General features: G+C 41.8%; 1 protein-coding gene across 7 annotated transcripts in view; it reads left to right on the top strand.

Annotated features, from left to right (window-relative positions):
* AASS (aminoadipate-semialdehyde synthase) overlaps positions 1-23,838 on the top strand; it is a 162,699-nt gene that overhangs the window by 77,007 nt on the left and 61,854 nt on the right. For all 7 annotated transcript variants that reach the window (XR_015061478.1, XR_015061477.1, XM_085894301.1 and 4 more), the window contains 2 exons: positions 6,523-6,634; positions 13,647-13,709. Coding sequence is in view for 5 of the 7 variants with exons in the window: in XM_085894301.1 (XP_085750427.1) it covers positions 6,523-6,634; positions 13,647-13,709 (175 nt within the window). In the remaining 2 variants the exon portion in view is untranslated. The remainder of the gene's footprint in view (positions 1-6,522; positions 6,635-13,646; positions 13,710-23,838) is intronic.

The raw sequence follows: 23,838 nt of genomic DNA, 5'->3' as shown, positions 1-23,838 counted from the left end.
ATGGTTGGAGTGTCCACTTGGTGTCTGGTTCGAACCCTGGTCGAGTCTTACCAAAGACTTTAAATAAAAATTTTACCTGCTGCTTCCTTGCTTGATGCTCAGCATTTAAAAGGATAGAGCACAGACAAACAACCATAAGTTGGTAATACTAGTGCAAGCTTTGATGGACCTTTTTTCATCCATTGGGATGATACTCTGTACAGAGCATCAGTGCTGCCAAAGCAGTCTCCTGGGCTATTGGGCACAATCCTGGACAGGTTGCCACTCCAACGCAGGATACTCAAATGGCTCAATCATCCCAGCAAGCTGATACTTATTTTTCCAACCTCAGAAGGATGACAGGCTGAGTCCAACCCACCTGGTATTAATTCAACAGCCAAGCATGATTTGAACTCAAGACCCAAGGATCCCAAGCCCACCACCCTAACCTTTTAGCCAACACCAGATATATGGGCCTATAACCTGCGTTTAAATTCCTTGGAAAGGAACTCGTATTATATTATTAGGGGTGCACACACCTCGGAAGAAAATGCGGAGAGTCACAACTGTGGAATTCCATCATCTGGAATTGTTATTTCTAGCTGTGCTTATTTTCTCCGAGTTTTTTGTTATGGATACCAAGTGAGGTTTCCAGTTGTCCTTGGACCTAGCCAGATTTTGTTGCGGGGCCGGGTATCGGTGGCAAGCACGACCGCTAGGGGGAGCAGTCGAGTCGGCTCCACTGAACACCCAGAATTTAGGTCATGACCCTTGGATAAGTCCGGAAGGTACGGGTCCCTTACAGGACCATGAGTCGCCAATAATTCGACCACGTGGGGTAGGGTCAATTGCCAAACTTCAATATACCTAATTACCCACGTGGCAAAGCTACCGGGGAATTCACACCCTCGACGGACCTCGAGCGGAACGAGCCGTTACCGTGTGTAACCCGAGCGGAGGTTACCAAGGCCTGTCGGTCCAAATGAACAATTTACTGCCTTGCTATTTCTCAATACACACCATGCTAAGCCAATGAAAGAAACACAGAAATGAGCTGGAACATTTAACAAAAGGGGTATTTATTTACAATGGGGCAGGGGAGCACGCAAGAAGGCAGAGTTAACCGTATAAAAGGAATGCAGGTATGTACAAGGCACTTAAACAATTCTACTTAAAAGACGGGCCCACACACAGACACCCCCCCCCCGCCTCCAAAAAAGAAATGGTAGCCGTGGCCTTTATTGATACCCCCAGCTCGGAGGGAAGATGAGCTGGAGGTCAGAGACTGGCTTGGACCTTCCTGCTTCATGCGGTTCTTGACGACCGGGCCTGGCAGGACTCGAACCCGCAACACAATGCTGCTCCAACCATCAGGTACAGAGGATAGCGTCGGGCGCTGTCACGCTCCACCGGCAAAAACAGGTGACGAGGCAGGCAAAGCAAGTCAGCTCAGCAGGCAGGCAAGCAATTCTCCTCTGACTCGCAAGCAGGCGATTCACGGCGGGAAGACCCTCTCAGCCTCAACCAACGAACCCTCCAACTCCCCCACTCGGTCACCCCACCCAATTATCCCTCCTTTTTGACAGGTGGGAGGGATCAGTCTCGCGTCATTCCGACCTCATTGGACAGGCCTGTCGGGCAATCTCCCGGCCGTCCGAGATTGGTCGGGGGGGGGGGGGTGCTCATCTCTCCGCCCCTCGACCAGGAAGTTGAGCAGCAATTTGTTGCGTTGGCTCCCCATTGGCCGAGAGGTGGCAGACGTGCTCACACCCTTCCAATTGGCTGAGAGGGGCACCATGCCTGTATTTGGAGCGAAATCCAAGACGCCAATGTCCAAAGAAACCCCGGCTGGCACATTGGACTCCGCCCACGTACGTGCTGACATGCACGCGTGCAATGGTGCCGGTGGAGGATGGTGGAAGGAAGCGAAGGCAGGTGTCGTTGTCGTTGTGAAGTTTAAAATGTAAAAATCCTAACTATAAAATAACTCGCAGCGCACGACAAACTAATCACCCATTAAACATAGGACGGGACCCTAACGAGAAAAACATACTTACCGATATAGCTGGTCTATAGGACCTGGCTGTTGTGTGCAGTAAGCTTCCAAATTTGCAACTATAGAAAGCCTGATGCTGCGTGTCACTCTGCACTGATCAGCAGTATTTTCCTCATGTTCAGCAACAGAATGAAAACTCAGCTTTTTCATCCTTCGTTGAAATTTAACTTCAATTTTCAAAAGGGTATCCGGCAACCTGACCAAACTCCAATTTTTTTCATCAATTTAAGATAGTTAAGGCGCTGTCACACCTTGACGATTTAGCCAGAGTATGCCGACTTATGAAAAATTTGTCGAAAACGCTGGCACACATCGAATACGTAAGGGTAAGTTTTGTATACGTTAAGAGCACGCTGAAAAACACTGCCATACGTCGTAGTACGCTGGCTTTCATCGTTGTACTTTGCGGTTGTCCTCAAATTTTAGCATGCTTGAAATTTTACGATGTATGCCAGCATATGACTCACACGTTCCGCTACGCTGGCCATAAGTTGTAGGCACGTTATGCGATCGTTGACACATGTCGGCACACGTTACTTGTAAGTTACTCATAAGTCGAAACACGTCGAGGTAATGATTAGCGTACCCGAAACTTATTTATAGCGAACGAAGTGAGCTTAATATTTACCGCGTGCACGTGAGAGAATAGGAAGCAACAACAGCAACAACGCAATAGCCCTGGCTATTTGGAATCCGTGTCGTTAGCTATGACCTTTTGCTTCCGGTTGTTGTTAAACGCTGTGCAGCGTATAAACACGATTGGGTTTTATTTCTATCTGGTGAATATTACTTAACGCGTGCACATGAGAGAATAGAAAACAACAAAAACCACAATACCCTGGCAATTGTGAATCCGTGTCGTTGGCTATGATCATTTTGCTTCCGTTTTTGTTTTGTTTCTGGTTTTTCTCATAGGGAATGATGCATGCTGGGAGATCATGACCGGAAGTGTTTATTTATTTATTCAATTATTTTTTCCCCAAAGTTAATTTTATACTTCCGAAAGTGATTTTGTTCATGACAGGAAGTGTTTATTTTGTATTTAACATTATCGGGAGTGATTTTGAAACTCTTTCCGGAACTTTTAATTTCTTTTATTCTTGACCAGAAGTGATCCTTTATTTATTTATTTATCCAATTATTTTTTCCCAAAGTTAATTTTAATAAAGATATCTCCCGCATCATCAAAAAATATTTTTTAATCGTGATTTACATTATTTGATCGCTCATCCCGAATCCAGGCCAAAGAAACCGGAAATTGCGTCAAAATCATCAGCTGTGTGGCGCTTAAGGCCCAGTCACACCTTGACGTTTTAGCCAGCAATGGCAACGTATTAAAATGTATGTAAAACGCTGGCTTACGTTGAACTTTTGATGTTTTTTTTAAAGATTCGGATGTATTCATAACAACTTGGTCTTATGCAGAACGTATTAGTAATGGACACAGAACGTTTCGTTGTGTTATAGATAACTTATACCAACGAATGCTGAACCTGTTGTCAGCCTTCACAACCTATGCCCCACGATAGTCTAACTTATGCATAGCGCGCTGCACGCATCGCCGACGATCACGTGACGTAGCCTATGAAAAGGCTGCGCACAACGATTCAAATCATAACCGCCGCAGAAATGGAAGTGTCAACATCGCAGTCACACCTTGGCGATCTTGCCAGCGTATGCCGACCTCTGAAAAATGCGTCTAAAACGCTGGCGCACGTCGAATACGGTATGGGTAAGTTTGGTATGTGTGAATAGAACGCTAAAGTACGCTATCATACGTCGTATTAAGTGGAGTCCGTCTTGTAATTTTAAACATGTTGAAAATTTTACGACGTACTTGCCGTATGACACACGCTTCTCACGCGATGGGAATAAGTTGTACGCACGATATGCGGTCGTTGACACACATCGACACACGTTACTTCAAAGGTACTCATAAGTCGAAACACGTCAAGGTAATGGTTAGCGTCAGTGTTCCAGACTCCCGGTTTCTTTTTTTATCTTCGGTATGACGTTGTTCAGTGCACAGTGCGGTTATGATTTAAATCGTTGAGCGGCAGGCTATTAATTATATTATATTATAACCGCACTAGAAATCGAAGTGTCAAAATCACCATCATACCAAAGGAAGGAAGAAAAAAAAAAACAGGGAGTCTGGAACACTGACGCTAACCATTACCTTGATGTGTTTCGACTTATGAGCACCTGTGTGTCGATGTGTGTCACCGATCGCGTAACGTGAGTACAACACGTAACTCATAGGTTAGAAATAAGTTTCGGGTACGCTAAACATTACCTCGATGTGTTTCGACTTATGAGTAACTCACAAGTAACGTGTGTCGACGTCTGTCAACGATCGCGTGACTTTCCTACAACTCATGGCCAGCGTTATGCGGAACGTGTGAGTCATACGCTGGCAGAAGTCTTAAAATTTCAAGCATGGAAAATTTGAGGACAACCGAAAAGTACAACGTTTAAAGCCAGCGTACAACGACGTATGGCAGTGTTTTTCAGCGTGCTCTCAATGTTATCCAAACTTACCCATAACGTATTCGACGTGTACCAGTGTTTTAGATAAATTTTCCAAAAATCGGCTTAAGCTGGCTAAAACGTCAAGGTGTGACTGGGCCATTACATGGACCACGGTATAGTTGGCAAGTATACAGTTGTGAACAAGTTTTATGTAAAGTCAGAAGCGAATGAAAGAAGAATTCTACGTTTGCTTCTCGGCTTTGCCTATTCCATATTAACCTATGAGTAACGTGTTGTAGGCACGTTACACGATTGTTGCACACACGTCGAGGCACGTTATGCGATCGTTGACACACGTCGAGGCACGTTACTTGTAAGTTACTCATAAGTCGAAACACATCGAGGTAATGCTTAGCGTGCCCAAAACTTTTTTCTAACCTATGAGTAACGTGCTTTGAACCTATGTGTAACGTACCTCCAACGCACATTGACGTATGTAGACGTATTTGATTGACGTCTTCCGGACGACCACAGAACTTACTGAACGTGTTTCTAATTTACAGCTACCGTATAATGGCGTATTGGCAGCGTTTAAAAAAAAAACAACAATAACTTCCGATATTTCGTCACGTGCCGTTACGTCACGTCCAATTGCCTCTTCAGTTTGCTCATGTCTTATTCTTCGTTCCTCCTCTGTGAATATTTTCTGTTTGAGGATATTGTCACGTCGACGTCGAAACTTAAAAGGAAATGTCCGAATATATTTTAAAATTCGTGATAGACTAAAAACAAACAAACAAAAAAAAAAACAACAACAACAACTTCAGATATTTCATCACGTGCCTTCACGGAGCCAAGGAGAAAAAAAAGAAAATGTGCTTTGATGGAGAAAATAAGTTTCGGGTATGCTAAACATTACCTCGACGTGCTTCGACTTATGAGTAACTTACAAGTAACATGTGTCGACGTGTGTCAATGATCGCATATCGTGCCTACAACTTATTCCCAGAGTAGCGGAACGTGTGAGCCATACAGCAAGTACGTCGTAAAGTTTTCAGCATGCTTGAAATTTCACGACGTACGAGACGTACCACGAAATATGACAGCATACTTCATCGTTTTTCAGCGTGCTCTTAAGGTATACACAACTTACCCATTACGTATTCGACGTGTGCCGGCTTGGTTCAGCAAATTTTTCATAGGTCGGCATACGTTGGCTAAATCGTCAAGGTGTGACTGTGTGGTTCACACTTCCAATTTTCAGGCGGTTATGATTTAAATCGGCGTGCGGCAGGTTTTTAACAGGCTACGCCACGAGTTCGTCGGCGATACGTGCAGCGCGCTATGCCTAAGTTAGACTATCGTTGGGCATAGGTAGTGAATGCCGACAACAGGCTAATCATTCGTTGGTATAAGTTATCTATAAGACAACGAAACGTTCTGTACCCGTAACTAATATGTTATGCATACGACCAACACGTTATGAATACGACCAAAACTTTTTTGAAAAACATCAAAATTTCAGCGTACGCCAACGTTTTACATACATTTTTATACGTTGCCATTGCTGGCAAAATCATCAAGGTGTGACAGCGCCTTAAGTGGTCTGGTATTCATGGATATTCCGTGGCACCAGGTTGCACTCTTTGCTCTCTGAGAGTATGGTTGTTATGTGGGCAGCAGCTTCTGCACTATCAAAATTTTTTTGCATGCCAGGTATTCACACATCATATATGAATGGCCACCATCAGTTAAGAAACGGAAACCATTCCAACAACATTTATGCATTAATGAAACTTCCTTCTTTTAAAATTCCTGAAAACACAAGGATACCTTTTTGGAAGAGTTTGCAGCATGGGGTCTCCTTATTCACACAACTTGTGAGAAACATAGCGGAAAACTCAAAATGCACAATAAACTCTTGTGAATATGGATCGGACCTACTGTAGGATGCCATCAAATATTGTGTAGGTACGTAATGTGCTGTCGTTAATGATTTCTGCTACTGTGTGCAGCATACGCGGAGACGGCATTTTAATTTGCTCCATTGACCAGATGCCGACACAATTTCCAGTTGAAGCGACGCATGACTTCGGTGATCATCTTTTACCATTCGTCCCAGAGTTGGTAGGTTCATTGTTAAACAAGCACTCAAATCCTTTGCTGATTGTTTCACCTCTAATATTGAATTATTATCTTGCCAAAACGAAGTTTTTGCAAGATATGTTAGTCAGCTTGTATGTTTTTTTTTTATTTTTTTATTTTTATTTTTGTTTGTCTGTAATCACGTATCGATCACTCTGCAGAGCACAGTTATCATTGGAAATTTTTGTAACTTCGCATATCCGAGTGCTATAGAGGTCCCTTTCAGCGCATAAAATTTTCAAGGTCAAAGGTCAAGGTCACTTTGTCGCAAATCAGGGAAGTCAACGAAACCCTTACTTTTTGAATCATTTTGATCGGATCGTCTTCAAACTTCATGGGAATATAGTTCATGGTCTGGCGCTCAGCTGATTCATTTTTGGTGGCGGTCAGCCTTAACCTTCATGGTTAGCGCTGAAGGTTGAAAGTTTTTGACCCCAAGGTCAAATTTTGAAATCTTAGATACCATATCGAGTAATACCTCATATGAAAGCGCTTGATAAGTGCTTTCCAGATCTGTCAAAAGTTTGACGTTATGACGTCATTTGATGACGTCATGACGAAAAAACGGATTTTTCATGAAAATTTTATTTCCTCAGTTCTCATCAAAATCTCTTGATATTTCATGTACAACGGTCCTGGAGAGATACCCTTAACCGTACGAAAATATAAAGGTCAAGGTCACAAAAATGTCAAGCATCAAGGTCGACGAAACCCTTATTTTTTGAGTAACTTTAATCGAATGATCTCCAAACTTGGTGGGTATGTAGGATGTAGAATGGCGCTCAGCTGATTAATTTTTGGTGGTGATCGGCCTTGACCTTCAAAGTCATCTTGAAGGTTATTCATTTTTTACCCTAAGGTCAAATTGTCAAGTTTCAGTTGCCATATCGTGTTGTACCTCAAATGAAAGCCCTTGATGAGTTCTTTCCAGACATATAACGATTTTGACGATGTGACGTCATTTGACGACGTTATGACGAAAAAACTGTATTTTTCATGCATACTGCATTGCTTAAGTTCGCATCAGAAACTCTTGTTTAGGTCACTCTGTATAGCACAGTTCTCATTGGAAAATCTTGTGGGTTTATATGTAGTTGTCTTATTGGAATACCTTGCATTGTACATAAAGGTCAAAGGTCAAGGTCACTTTGATGTCAATTAAGGAGGTTGACGAAACCCTTACTTTTTGAGTAATTTTAATCGAATCAGCTCCAAACTTTACAGGAATGTAGTATGTGGTCTAGTGCTAAGCTGATTCGTTTTGGGGAGCGATCGGCCTTGACCTTCACGGTTAGCGCTGGAGGCCGAAATTTTTTTACCCCAAGGTCAAATTTTGAAATCTTAGGTACTATAAGGAGTAATACCTCATATTAAAGCCCCTGATGAGTGCTTTCCAGATATGTCAAAAGTTCTAATGCTGTGACATTATTTGATGATGTCATGACGAAAAAACTGATTTTTCATGAACATTTTATTTTCTCAGTTCTCATCAAAAACTTTTAATAGTACATGTACATGAGTCCTGGAGACGTACCATTCATCATACGAAATTATTAAGGTCAAGGTCAAAGGTCAAGGTCACATCAAGCATCAAGGCCGACGAAACCCCTTTTTTGAGTAACTTTGATCGAATGATTTCCAAATTTGGTGGGGTTGGAGGTTGTGGTATAGCGCTCAGCTTATTAATTTTTGTCTCGATCGGCCTTGACCTTCAATGCCATATTGAAGGACATTAGTTTTTTAACCCATGGTCAAATTTTCATGTTTTAGTTACTATATCGCGTAGCATCTCAAATTAAAGCCTTTGATGAGTAATTTGACATGTAACTATTTTGACGATGTGATTTCATTTTGCATGTATATTGTATCGCTGAAGTTCGCATCAGAAAATCTTGCTTGGGTCACTCTGTAGAACACGGTTCTCATTGGAATCTCTTGTGGGTTCAAATATCGGAGTAATATTAGAGTACTTTTCAGTGCACAAACAGGTCAAAGTCAAGGTCAAAAGTCAAGGTCACTTTTATGTCCATCATGGAGGTCAACGAAACCCTTATTTTTTCAATAATTTTGATGGAATGATCTCCAAACTTGCTGGGTATGTAGGACGTGGTATGGCGCTCAGCTGATTACTTTTTGGTTTCGATTGGCCTTGACCTTCAGGGTCATTCATTGCTGTTTATTTACAAAGAACGTATATAATCGGTTTACCAAATCAGCTATCACCGAGATCGCCTATGACTTTCGTGGTTGATCTTGATATCAAAATTAAGCTGATATTTTTATTGAAGCCTTTCTTGGCATATCATAGGGTGTATTCTCGTTGGTCTGGCCATGCTATATTGCTCCGGACTTTCGTGGTTGACCTTGAGGTCAAAATTGAGCTGATATATTTTTTATTGAAGCATTTCTTGGTGCATTTCATAGGGTGTATTATCCTTGGTCTGGCCATGCTATAATGCGCCGATAATATAAATAACTAAAATGTCTTTGAATAATTTTTAATGTTAATCGGCCTTGACCTTCAAGGTCAACCGAAAGGTCATTCTTTTTTTTTAACCCTAAGGTCAAATTTTCAAGTTTCACTTACCATATCGAGTAGTACCTCAAATTAAAGCCCTTAATGAGGGGTTTCTAAACATACAACTATTTTGATGATGTGACGTCATTTGACGATGTTATGACGAAAAACTGCATTTTTCATGTATTTTGCGTTGATTTAGTTCACATCAGAAACTCTTGTTTAGGTCACTCTGTATAGCAAAGTTCTCATTGGAAACTCTTGTGGGTTCATATATGGTTGTCTCTTTGGAATACTTTTCAGTGCACTTAATGGTCAAAGTCAAGGTCAAATGTCAAGATCACTTTGAAGTCAATTATGGAGTTTGATGAAACCCTTCTTTTTGAGTAATTTTCATCGAATCATCTCCAAACTTTGTGGGAATGTAGTAAATGGCTTAGCGCTCAGTTTATTAGTGCTTGTTTTTGATTGACCTTGACCTTCAGGGTTAGCGCCTGAGGTTGAACATATTTGACCCCAAAGTCAAATTTTCAACTTTTAGGAACCATATCCTGTAGTACCTCAAATTGAAGTCCTCAATGAGTGTTTTCTAGATATGTCAAGCTTTAGCCATTATGACGGCATTGGGTAACGTTATGAGGCAAACACTTATTGTTCATGGTCACTCTGTAAAACGATTATCATCGGAATCTCTCGTAGGCAGATATTCCTCAAGGAGTCGCTCCTAGTGGATAGCAGTTCTGTTCACCTCAGTGTGACCTTAAATAAGTCACTCATGTTCACATTTTGGCAAGATACTGGTCACCCTGGGGGTGCCATTGGTTCATTCTTGTATTATTTAGCTCTGCCTTTTATGGATTAGAGCTTAAATCAAATATTGTGTAGTACTGGAGTTCAGCTCACTCCTGTGATGTTGTGCCGATTACCCAATCGGCTTCAGCCAGCACTGACTGGCCTCAGTTTGATTAGCCCTTCCTTTTATATGCTGGACGTGGCAACATTACAGGAGACAGGTAAATTGCAGTACTCTGCTTGATTTACGCTCTTATCTTTGTGTTTACTGGACGAAACGTAGCTTTTAACAATTTATGCTTCCATGGTGAGGAGGAAATTCCTCCTTAGGGAAGAAATGTAAGAAAGGCGGCTCCATTGTCGTGGCATTGCTGGTATCGAGATTGCCCCCATGAAGTGATGGAACTTCCCCCCTCCCAAGCTCAGTGGTTGTGTTTGTCTCGTCTAACAGTCCTGTGTCGTGTCTCGTGCATTAGTCTGTATGTCTGTGTGTGTGGCAGCTCCCCGACGAGCCTTAGATCTTGTTAAAAAGTATCAATACAGGGTAGGGCAGAGAAACGGGAGATTAAAAAAACGGTTTTCTTGGTACCGGTAGAATGGAAAAACTACATGCCACCCAACTATGTCTATCTGTTCCGGCACCTTATTACATAACCCTGCATCCTCTTTTCCACATAATACCTTTCACATCATACCGTCAAAAAATTTGCCGGAATTTATTTTGAGATACTATGCCACGTCATGGGAAACATGCGTGGATGACTGGAGGAATACCTGTGCAGAGGATGGAGGTCACTTCGAGGAAGTGATCCTCAATAAATAAATGGCATGCTGTGTACCTGTAGATGGCATATTTGTAGTTTGGCAAATCCAAAATATTTATTTAATTACTGGGTTTGTAAAATCTGTTTCTCTGCCCCCACCCTGTACTGTATGCTTTTGCTGCAATAAGTCCAAAAGAAATGGAAATGGTTCAATTCGCTCAGACCTGTCATTAAGAAAACCCGCTCGCCCGAAAAATTTCCTTTTGTTCTCCCTGCATTTTTCATTCGGCATTCCTCACCAGCTTCCTCCAGCTGTCATTTTGGTTTTTCTACTTATGGGACATTTTCACAAAAGCGGGTCAGCTAATGGTAAAGACTGTCCGAGAATTTTTATCAAGCATATATTGCCCAGTCAGTGCAGAGGCCTTATGGTGATCCTGTGTTGCTGATATAATTTGAACATTTTTCTAGGCCTTATAAGGGGTTCAAGCACTATTTCGAGAATATCAAAGAAAGTTGATTTTTTAGTTTATTCTTTACCGTTACCTGACCCGCTTTTGTGAAAATGTGCCTTATACGGGTACAGTATACAGTACTTCCATTTATTTATCGCTCAAAAAATATCATTGTTGTGATAATGAAGTGCCGTACTGTGATTGGCGGCAACGGAGATTGGGTGGATGTGGCAGCACTGTGTATGGGGGTCGGTGGCTAGTGATGACTCGGTGGCTGGTGATGACTCGTATGCCGCGTGCTCCGTGGAGGGTCGTGCTGGAACAGTAATGGTATGTCGTATACTGTATTAGGAATGGTGTACTCTGAGGAATGTAATTGGGATTAGAGTATGGAGTTTGCCTTCAGTATTATGTGTACAAGTTATTGTATTTTGTTATTCTTACCCTATGTATATTTATGTTGTTGTAGATATGCGTATGGGTTTTGTGAGAATAAAGCCGATCGAAAAGGTCTATTGTTGGTTACTACAACAATCATCACTTCAAAATTTATTTCTCCACAAATCCATTCTTGTCTCTCTGCTATTGCCCTTTTCAGAAACCTCTTTTAACGTGTACACTGCATGTGTTAAATGATGCAATGTATCAAAGATAGTGAGTTGGCATCGCCTCATGAAATGCTTTGACTCATCAGGAAAAGGCATTGAATTACACGTAGAAATGTCCATACATGTTATAAGTAACTTTTTACTTTCCTCGCAGATGAAGAAAAAGCATTTATTAACTGGGAAAGTTAAAAAAGTCATGAATGTGTCACACACATTATGATGGACAGTTAACAGAAACACATGAGGTTTGCAACTGTGCATGGAATTTTTTTTAAACTTGAACTTGAACTGAACTTTTGTTTTCTTGTTGCATGTCTTGTTGCATCTGCTATCGCAAACCTGGTGTGTTGGCTTCGCGGCTGGCTTGGGATCTTAGGGTCCTGAGTTCGAGTCCTGTTGGCTGTTGAATTCACACCGGGTGGGGTTGACTCAGCCTGTCATCCTTCCAAGGCTGGTTAAATGAGTACCAGCTTGCTGGGATGATCAAGCCATTCGAGTATCCTGTGTCAGAGTGGAAACCCGTCCAAGATTGTGCCCAATAGCCCAGGAGACTGCGTAGACAGCAACAACGCTCTGTGCAGAGTATGGTCCCAATGGATGGATGGATGGATATTTTACCGTGTGTAAAATACACACAGTACCTATCCAGGATAAGTTCTTATGGTGTCTGAAGCTTCTGAAACATTTCCTGAAAAGCTCATCTTACAATAATTTTGGTATTTGTAGTTTGGTAAGATTTTTCCACAGGAGTGAATGCATGATCACATGACCCAATGATCACAATGTATAACCAACAACTCCCCCCAAGAATAACTCCAAAATACTCAGAATTGTGTTGGACACTCACATGACCTTCACTAAATATGTACAACAAAAAAACATTGGCCAAATCGATGAAAAACTCAACGCACTGAAAGCACGAACACTAATTTTGGTCAACAAAAAAAGCAATCTTTAAACACAATATAGAAACAGTTTATCTACAGCACGATTAACTGTGCCATTCTAAGCTTGGCTCCCACCATATCCAAAACAAACACTTTAGAACTTCAACAAACTCAAAATAGAGGACTTGGAGTTATCATAGACTGTACCCAACCCACCAACGTAGATCACCTTCATGCAGAAACAAAAATACTTCCTCTTGAACACCACTTTGACATCATAGGCACACAACTCATTGATGCCACCCAGGCAACAGAATACCCGTCACCGCTTGTTCAATTACCCACCTCCTCCCAGACACACAAAGACCTCATCCGCAACTTAATACAACAACATCTCCTCAAACCTGCCGCCTCTACCTTCAAACACGACGTCTTAGGAAAGAAAAACATCCACAATCGCATCACCACCACAACTTTGAAAAAAACAGAACAACAATAAAATACTCAACAAACCACATTCCATGATCCATCTATCTGAACAAACCCTTCCACACTCCTTTTGAGTAACACAAGACAGACTCTGTTTTGGTTACCACCTCACATGCAAAACATATCAACACCAGCTCGATCGAACGCAAGACCCGCTCTGCCACACTGTCTCTTTGAACCCAACACCATCCACCACCCAATCACATCCTGCCCTCAACTCACACAATAGAGATATCTCTTCAACATCTATTATTTTTACAATCTCTGGGAGAATCCAGTCGGAGTGGTTGGCTTCCTTGAGGCCCTGGGCTTCCAGTGAGGATGCTTGAGGCTTCATGATGATGATCCAATCAGAGTGGTCAGCTTCCTTGAGGCCCTGAGCTGTCAGTGAGGATGCATGATGATGATGATGATGATGATGATGATGGCATAGGAATTGATGTAATTGTAGCTGTCTTTGTCTCCTGCATTGTGTTTACAGCTCGGTTCTGATGCAAAAAAACCACTGAAAGATCAAACGCAGTTTTCATCGACTGTTCACAAGGTAAGTGACACAAGATATCTTGTATATTTTGTATTTATTTTGGCTCAAACTTATTGCTCAGATGAGCCATGAGGCATATCTTTACCTCCGTCAACAAAGGTGGATAGAGGTTATGTTCTCACCTCTGTTTGTTGGGTCGCCGAAATAGGTGACCCTTATTGTCAGTAATTCTGTCTGTTTGTTTGGATGTTTGTTCGTTTGTCATCAGCATAATTGGTAGTAAACGTGGGCGGATTTTGACCAAACTCGGGTGGTAGGTACATCTTATGACCTAGTGCTTTGGAAATTGTGATGGTTGCTCGGGACGCTTTGGTTCCCTAGCAACAACCAAAAAACCTTCAAAATCGGTACTGTTCACGCGAAATCAATTCCGAAAGCCATTATCCCACGTAGGGTTATGAAATTTGGCACGAATGATCTGCAGGTGATGATCTATCAAATATATTCCAGTTTTTGTGATATAAGGAATACTTTACCCACAGCGCCCCCTACAATTAGGGTATGCGCGAAAATTGAAGGCCCCCTCGCGACCAGGTGAGTGCATTGATACAAATGAAACTTTGCAGGTTCATGGTACTCAATGAGTACTACAACTTTGCCTCAGGACATATTGACCGATTTCGCTTCTGTCAGGTGTCAAAGGTCAATTAATGCAAAAATCGATAATATGCGAGAGCTGGAGGTGCCTTCGCACCAAATGCTACTCCTCCTAGGGTTATGGTCGGATGGTCATGAAAATTCACACTAATTGTCTGGAATACATTGTGCACCAACAATTGAGCCAGATTTTCAATTTAGATCATTGTTCACCCACAGCACCCCCTCAAACTTTGGGGATTTCCGATTTCAAACTGCATTTTTGGTACTTTTCATTCAAATGGATACCGAGTAGTTATCAGTAGTTGGAACTGGATGAGATTTGATATGCATAATCTTAAGGTGATTCCCTATCTGCTATATGACATCCATTTTGCTCTATATCTTATAGTTTCCATGCTCGGCGACCCATCACCACCTACGTGTGTGTGTGTGTGTGTGTGTGTGTGTGTGTGTGTGTGTGTGTGTGTGTGTGTGTGTGTGTGTGTGTGTGTGTGTGTGTGTGTGTGTGTGTGTGTGTGTGTGTGTGTGTGTGTGTTTGTGAACAAAATATCACAAAAAGTTGTGAACGATTTCGGATGAAATTTGGTGCAGAGTTTGGGAATGTGTGACAAGGACGAAAGGATTAGATTTTGATGAAGATCTGAATCCGGGTCTGGATCGAATAATTTTTATGTTATTCTTTACCATTTAGTGATAGGGCTAAAACAACATATAGCAAGATAGCTCAAAAAGTTGTGGATGGATTCGGACCAAACTTGGTGGATGAGTTGGTTGAGTGACAACGACAAGCTGATTAAATTTTAGTTCAGGTCCAAATACAGATCCAGCCTATCAGTGGATACAAAATGTAAACTAATTAGTCTGGTGGAGGTATGTACTCTGCCGCTGTTTTAATTGACTGGCCGCTCAGCATTTTGATCTTTTTTGAAAAAAATCATTTTGAAAAAAAAAGCAGCATTTTCATCCTTTCCTCATATTCCACATATGAATGTTCAAAAAGTTGAATGAACAAGATCCCCTTTTTTCAAAATTGAGGGTTACATCTATACTAATAGAAGGGTGTGTGTGTGTGTGTGTGTGTGTGTGTGTGTGTGTGTGTGTGTGTGTGTGTGTGTGTGTGTGTGTGTGTGTGTGTGTGTGTGTGTATGTGTGACAGTCAGTCAGTGTGTGTCTCTTCCATAACTCTAAAACTATAAAACCGAACAGCCTGAAACTTTGCATGCATTCTAAGAAAACTCCAAGCAAGTGCAAGAGTGAAGATTGGATATTTGGGTTAATTTAAACACCCCTTTTGAAGATTATAATTAACGGCATTATTTAATTATATCTTTCATCAGGCAATCCTCGGCCACCTCGCTCTCTGGGGTCTTAAGGTGTTTCCTGGGTAACCTCGCTGGGGTCTGAAGCCGCCATGTTCTCTGGCCTGCTCAACAATGCCTTGACTTGGAACAGGCTGCAATGATTTCTTAACGATAAAGTTGTTGTTTTCACTTTCCTCACTCATATTATCGAATGCTTGTTAATCATAGCTACGAATCGTTGGGTACATTGCAATGCTTAAAAACATCTGAAGATATCAACATTCGTGGCTTGACAGTTGGGGCGTCTCCGGGAGGTGTATGTTTAACGTGTTTTTAATCGTGTGCCAAACTAGCCGTTTCATAACAACCGTTTCGTTGGAGTACTTGCTTGAGTGCTTAAGCCACTTGGCGAGCGCTCTCCAAGCTGCTTGGTTGTTCATTTCGGTAAAAGTATCCGTGCTCTCAAGTGAACATTGATTAGACAGACATACGTTTCCGCCTGTGTTGGGCCTTGCGGTGCCGTGCGGTTGGTGTTTCGGGAGGTGTCTCATCCGCTGAAAATGTGCGATTTTATTTTTACAGGACATCGTTTTGTTTTACCTTCTGTGCGATCTTCTAATATAATCCACCACTCACTTTGACGTCGATACAAATATATAAACACTAAGGTCCATCCGACCACGTGTTCACCATGATCTGGTTGTGAAGGTAGAGAGCAGAGATTGACAGTTTGAGTTATGTGCCTTGATATGTGTTTCAGTTGAATTTTGATAATTTCCCACTTGAATTCCTCTTTCAAAGAAGTCTGTTTGAAAGTAAATCTTTGTGTTTGTCGTTTTCATGTATTTTATGTGTGTGCGTGTCATGTCGTTGATTAGTATCTTCATAATATGTGGGTTTCAGAATGTGGAATGGAGTCCTCCCAGGGTGGGCTCAAAGTATCCACCTTCATTTCGTTAAGCCTAATGGGTCACAATTCATGGACCAAGCTGTGAAGTTTTTTTTTTTGTTATCAAAATTTTGTGCCGAGGGCTCTGTTCAGGATTGTTACTGAGCCCCGGACAGCTTCCAAATGTAGTTCATTTGTGGTAATATTCCCAGGGATGGTTTTTAATATCCTTGTGAGGTTCTTCTTCATCATCCCTATGAGGTTCTTTATCATCACTGGTACAACTTTGGCATTCTTCAGCTTACAGGATCTTTTCACTCCATTCTTGAGGTCTTGGTATTGGTCATTTTCTTGATTTCTGCATCGTTAGTCCAAAATCACCGGTATTAACACCTCAATTAGCAATGCCACCTTCTCTTTTTTCACCTTAGGCCTTAGTTATTTTTTAACTTGGTTTACACAGTTCTTCAGCTAAAATGTAGGGTCAAGTAGGTCGAAATAATATGGAATAAGTAAAGCCTAGAAGCGAACGTAGAATTCTTCTTTCATTCAATGCTGCAATTTCGGGTTACTTTGGCCTGGATTCGGGATCAGTGATCAAATAATGTAAATCACGATTAAAAATTTTTTTTGATGATGCGGGAGATATCTTTTTTATAAAATTAGGTAGAATTAAAACTGCTAGAGTATTTACTCTCTAGTTTTGGTGTTAATTTTTTAGTCATAAAGGTGTGATTGGGTATACTATAGATCAAATTAATTATTTGTGCATTTCAATAACCATGATAACACAACTGCATATTACCTCAACATTACCTTCACAACAACAACTCCACCGCCGAGAACAGGATCTCATCTGAAAACATAAATATTACCTCAACATTACCTTCACAACAACAACTACACCGCCGAGAACAGGATCTCATCAAAAAAAAAAATATTACCTCAACATTACCTTCACAACAACAACAACACTGCCGAGAACAGGATCTCATCTGTAAAAAGAAATATTACCTCAACATTATACCTCAACATTACCTTCACAACAACACCTACACCGCCTAGAACAGGATCTCATCTGAAAAAAATAAATATTACCTCAACATTACCTTCACAACAACAACTACACCGCCTAGTACAGGATCTCATCTGAAAAAAAAAAATCCTCAACATTACCTTCACGACAACTACACTGCCTCGAACAGGATCTCATCTAAAAAAATTAATGTTACCTCAACATTATACCTCAACATTGCCTTCACAACAACAATTACACCGCCTAGAACAGGATCTCATCTGAAAAAAAAATTCCTCAACATTACCTTCACAACAACAAGTACACTGCCTAGAACAGGATCTCATCTAAAAAAATAAATATTACCTCAACATTACCTTCACAACAACGACAACTACACCGCCTAGAACAGGATCTCATCTGAAAAAAAAACAATATTCCTCAACATTACCTTCACAACGACAACTACACCGCCTAGAACAGGATCTCATCTAAAAAAATTAATATTATCTCAACATTATACCTCAACATTACCTTCACAACAACAACTACACCGCCTAGAACAGGATCTCATCTAAAAAAATTAATATTACCTCAACATTACCTTCACAACAACTACAAAGAGAACAGGATCTCATCTGAAAAAATTAATATTACCTCAACATTATACCTCAACATTACCTTCACAACAACACCTATACCGTCTAGAACAGGATCTCATCTAAAAAAATAAATATTACCTCAACATTACCTTCACAACAACAACTACACCGCCGAGAACAGGATCTCATCTAAAAAAATAAATACTAGAAGCGAATGTAGAATTCTTCTTACATTAGCTTCTGACTTTACCTATAACTTGTTCACAACTGTATACGCAATTTCCGGTTACTTCCGCCTGGATTCGGGATCAGCGATCAAATAATGTAAATCACGATTAAAATTTTTTTTTGATGATGCGGGAGATATCTTTATTTTATATCAGTGGAGGAAATATACACCATGTCTGATATTTGGGTCTTTCATGTCTCTAACGATGCCTTTATCTCCCGGCATGCATCATTCCCCATGACAGAACCGGAAACAAAAAAAAAAACGGAAGCAAAAGGGTCATAGCCAACGACACGGATTCACAATTGCTAGGATATTGTGTTGTTGTTGTTGTTGTTGTTGTTGTTGTTGTTTCCTATTCTCTCATGTGCACGCGTTAAGTATGAAGCTCACTACGTTCGCTATAAATATAAATATAATTTCAATTTTTAGAAATTATATATTTTTATGATTTGTTTTCGGATGTTCCATGGAAAAGACAAGGGTTAGGTGGGGGGAAAATAAATATAAATCCCGGACCAGGAGGATCGAAGAAAACATTGAAGATGGAAGACCATTCAAATGCAGGATGCCCATGTTCACTCTATCATCTGATGTGAAAAACAAGAAAGAAGGATTAAAACTTGCTTTTACAATATAGTCTGGCATGTTTTTCTACCAATCATAAATCATAAACAAACGTATGCAGCCAATCAAAAATCAGACTGCTCACGTGACCCTCAAATTGGCACAACCATGCCAGAAACCCGAAACTATATTGTTTAAAAATCTATCATCATACAAAGATTCATTCATCATCCAATATTGAATCATGCTTTTAAAAAAAATAAGCCTTTTTACAATATAGAATATAAATATGATTCATCAAGAATGCAGCTAAAGACGACTTTAATCACCCTAAACGTGCATGTGTGCGTGCACACCAGTGCATAGTGCTGGATATGATTAAAAAAGGTGTCTACGAGGAGTCAACATGCTCAAAACGGTCAATCAGAACCATAACCAGCTCTTACTTTTCAGCGGGCATCTGATCGTACTGTCTCCCCATCCCCATGAGCACATCAAAGACTGATTTCTGGTCCGTTGAAGGCTGAATATCAGCATCTCGCAGGGAAACTTTGACGTACTTGGCACCGAAATCTTTCAATACGAACAGCGGTGTACAAGTTTCGATGGAAACAAAATCGGCATTATCGAGAGTAACCTGCGAATCATCTCTGCTGCTGCACTGAATTGATGCAATCGTTCGGCCAGAATATTCGTCATCAAGATGTTGCGTGATTAAATCATCAATACAGTCACTCAAATTTATACCGCTGACAGACTTCTTAACAATCACTTTTGCCCCAGAAACCACAGTCAATCTGAACCACGCTGGCCACTGCTCAGATGCCATGACCGAAGACTACTGCACAGCTTGGTTAAAGATGACTCGGCATTTTGGCGCACGCGCACGAAATTATATTTTGAAAATAAATGCGGACGTTTACATTTCTGGTTTTGAAACTTTTGCACCTTCGGCGGAAAATTTATAAATATAAAAGACTAAAAATGTGTTTTATATTTATATTTCATTTTGGCAAATATACCGTCGGCGGATCTGTAAACCAAGTTATAAAATAACTCAGGTCTTCGTATGATATCTGGTTGCAATGCTTTGTTTTCGCTGTTCACGCCTGATGGGATCACAAAGTGGTACGTGAGCGGTACTTCAATGTTTTCAGTGATTGCTTTTGGTTCATTTTCCCACAAATTTTCTGGAGCTGGAATATCAATTTTTTTGCAGACGTGCTAGTGGTGAACTTTACAAACTCTGTTGTGTTGTTGTGTGTACAGCTGTTCTGACACGTTTTTGGGAGTTTTTTTTCATTTTCGGTCATTAAGCGTCACATATCATTCTCTTTGCTAACCCCATCTCCACCCCTCACCTGTCGTTTTTTGTCTAAAGTCTAAAGGGAATTTCATGTGTGCGCTGTGAGTTTCTTTTATAGTTTGTTTTGTACATCGATCCCCTCCACTCCTTCAGTGCCATTATGCACGTGTTTGAGGCCACGGTCATAGGCAGGGGTGAGATCACCTCAGCACTAACCCGGCCCCAGCTAGATGGAATGTTCCCCCCCCCCCCCCGACCGATCCAGAGGCAAGTTTCCTCAGAGCGGATCCCTCCAACCGCGGGTTTACTTTTTGGTTGTACTCCCTGCCCCAAAAAACAAACAAACAGGAAGGAGCAGATCTAATATCATGCGGTTTCATTGATTCCACAGAGACTTCAGGCTGAGAGGCCGATTGAACCATATGGCCTTTTATCGTCACAATCCGGTTCCAGCCACATGCTGGAGGATCTTAAATGGTCATTATTATCTATGGTCTGCCGCATCCTGATTTATATTTTCTTATTGGTTGTGCTCTAGTTTAGGGTGTTACATTTGTGTGTCAGCAGTTGGTATCTAATATTATATGTAAAGTTCATTCTAACCATTGGCTCACTGACTGACTATTAATGTTCAGTAAAATGTTCAGTACCTTGCAGGTGATGTAGATAGATGAAATTCAGCGTGCCGACGGACATCGAAGCCAATATGCTGGGAAAAATCACAGAACGATCGGAAAGTGTCTGTAAAGGAAAATATCTGAAAATAAGTGCAGTCCTGTTGTGCTCACTGCAGGTGAGCGACCCGAGGTGAGCCTGCAGCTCTGACGCTAACAGCTAACAGCTCTGACAAAGGGCCAGCAAGTGTGGACAACAAAGCCATGCTTATCACTGCGCTTTTGACCCACAGACACGAACTCAGATTTCTATATGACAGTACCTGTTCACTGGAATTGTGACCATGAACCATTGTGTCATACCAGCACTTGCTGCTGCCACGGGGGTGGGAGCGGGGAGGAAGCACATATGCGAATCCATTTTATTCAGGTATATATTACGCACTCTCCAGTAATCAGTAAGCCAAAGATGCTGAGTCTCAAGAATTTCACCAAGGAGCAGTGCCACAAAATGTCCCTAATCCCTTTGAGTTTTAATCCTTGAATGTTGCCCTCCCTGTCAAAATCAGTGCTTCTCACCCCCAAGTGCTCCCTGACCACTGACTCTGCTCTGATTAATTGCACCCACCTTATATTGTTGTGGGCCGGGTATCGGCAGCGAGCACGACTGCTAGATGGAGCAGTAGAGTCTGCTCCACCGAACTCCTGGAATCTAGATCGTACCTTTCCGATAACTCCGAAGGTATGGGTCCCTTACAGGACCGTGAATCGTCAATAATTCAACCGCGTGGAACAGGGTTATTTGCAAAACTTCAAAATACCTCGAGGCCCACGTGGCGAGCTACCGAGGAATTCACACCCTCGACGGAGCTCGAACGGGATGAGCTGTTACCGTGCTCGACCCGTGCGTAACCCGAGCGGATGGTTACCGAGGTCGCGTCGGTCCAAATGCACAACTACGGCAGCAACGACCTTTTTAATCCTCCAACACGCACCATGCTAAACCAATAAAGGAAAGGACGAGCTGAAACATTCAACAAAATGCATATTTATTTACAATAGGGGGAGGGAACACACGAAGAGCAGAGTTAAACTGACTAAGCAATGCAAATAATGTACAGCAAAGAGCACTTAACAATTCCTACTTATAGACGGGGCTCAATGACACACACGCACACACAGACAGATACCCAGAAAGAGAGATGTACCTCGAGGTCTTTATTGTTCCTTCAGCTCGGAGGGAAGTCGAGCTGAGGGACGAGAATGTGGCTGGCTACCTGGCCGCATTCGCGCGGCTCGACGTCCGCACCTTCCCGGAGCACCAGTCGCCAACGAACGGACCAGGGCAGCCGAACCCAGAGGAGGCGAGATGAGGTGATCTCCCATGATGAGATGGTCGACCCCCTGTCGTTCTGTGCCAGACGAGACGCCTCGGATGCGCGCGGTGCTGTCCGACGCAGACCAGACCGAAGCGCGCTCGAGCAGCCGGGGACGCAATTATTCGTTCTTTCTTTCCTTTTCTCGTCCTCTCGGGCACGGTCTGCTCATCCGTGGCCTGCCCTCATTGGGCGGACCGCGTGTCGCGGCTCCGCCTTCTTGCAAAGGACTGCCCCGGCTCTGATCTGCTCGTCGCCCATTGGCCACAAAATGACGCATACCCTTATTTGGCGCCAGGCCAGAACGAAACGCTTTGTGAGCGCGCGAAGAGCACGGACAATGCCGCGAGCAGAGTGTCAGGATGTTATAAGTGTAAAAATCCTATCTATAAAATAACTTCGCAGCGCAACCACACTTGATTCCCATTAGACATAGGAAAGGGAGCTGTCTATCCACATTTACTTATTGAAATAACTGAGCTATGGGGACCTGAATGTTGAGTGCTCATGGGTTCCAGATTTGTAACAATATCAACCCTTGCCCCTATCACATCTCTCTCTTCGCTCTGAGGAAGTGTTAATGTATGAAATGTCAGCTTATCATTGCTTCCATGGTAGTTAGCACACCTCGATCAACATTTTGTTCATTTCATCCATTGTTCCACCTGTCCACCAGATCATTGCTTGACACCCATAACCAGCTAATCATTCCTTGCTTCCCATGGCAGATATCATTGCTTGGCTACCACAATCAGCTTATCATTGCTTGGCACACACACAATCAGCTTATCATTGCTTCTGAGCTTGTACCCCTGGGAGCAGGAATGAGCAGTAACCCACATCTGCTGAGGATTTGCCCAATGACCACATCAAACTCCTCTGGCTCAGGTTCACCACAAAACAGTCTTTACAATATTTTCTATCTGCCAGGCCTTGATGTGTGTATTTTCTAAATGCTCCTAAACTCCCATTTATGTCGAGGCACTGGATGTGGACTGAGGCCAAAAAACAGATTAGATCTCGTCGACTGATCATCAACCTGAGTACTTATTACTCAAAGAGACTGGTAATAAGTTACCATCAACTGCTGATGACAAGGCATTCCTGTACGACCCGGCAGACTGTTCTGTCCCCGGTTCAGCAAGATTAAGGGCATTGGATGAGAGCGTCCTTCTCTTGAGCAGCGGAGCAGTTTCATTTAAACATTGGAAATAAAAATTTGTATGTGTGTGTGTGTGTGTGTGTATATATATATATATATATATATATATATATATATATATATATATATATATATATATATATATATATATATATATATATATATATATATATATATATATATATATATATATATAGTTATGGCTGTGGAAATTCGCAGAACACCATATAGGTCCTTAGTTAGTTTTGCTGATAAGTCCGTGTTCAGTTAGATTCCCCCCCCCCCCCCCGGTGTTTAATGGGACTTATCCGTGTGGATAGGGCTGTGATCTTTGAGTTAGCCATTATTCTTTGCTATCGTTATTTTGGACCAACTGTTTGACACAACCACCCTGCAAGGGACAAAGAGAACTACTGCGGCGGCACACGGCCCTAATTTGGCTGAAAAACGCTTCCTTCAAGAAGTTTC

This window comes from Eptatretus burgeri, chromosome 9 (genome assembly GCF_056783735.1).
Source record: "Eptatretus burgeri isolate ZD-2024b chromosome 9, Ebu_testis_v1, whole genome shotgun sequence".
Taxonomy (NCBI): Eukaryota; Metazoa; Chordata; class Myxini; order Myxiniformes; family Myxinidae; genus Eptatretus; species Eptatretus burgeri.
This window is presented reverse-complemented; position numbering and strand designations above follow the sequence as displayed.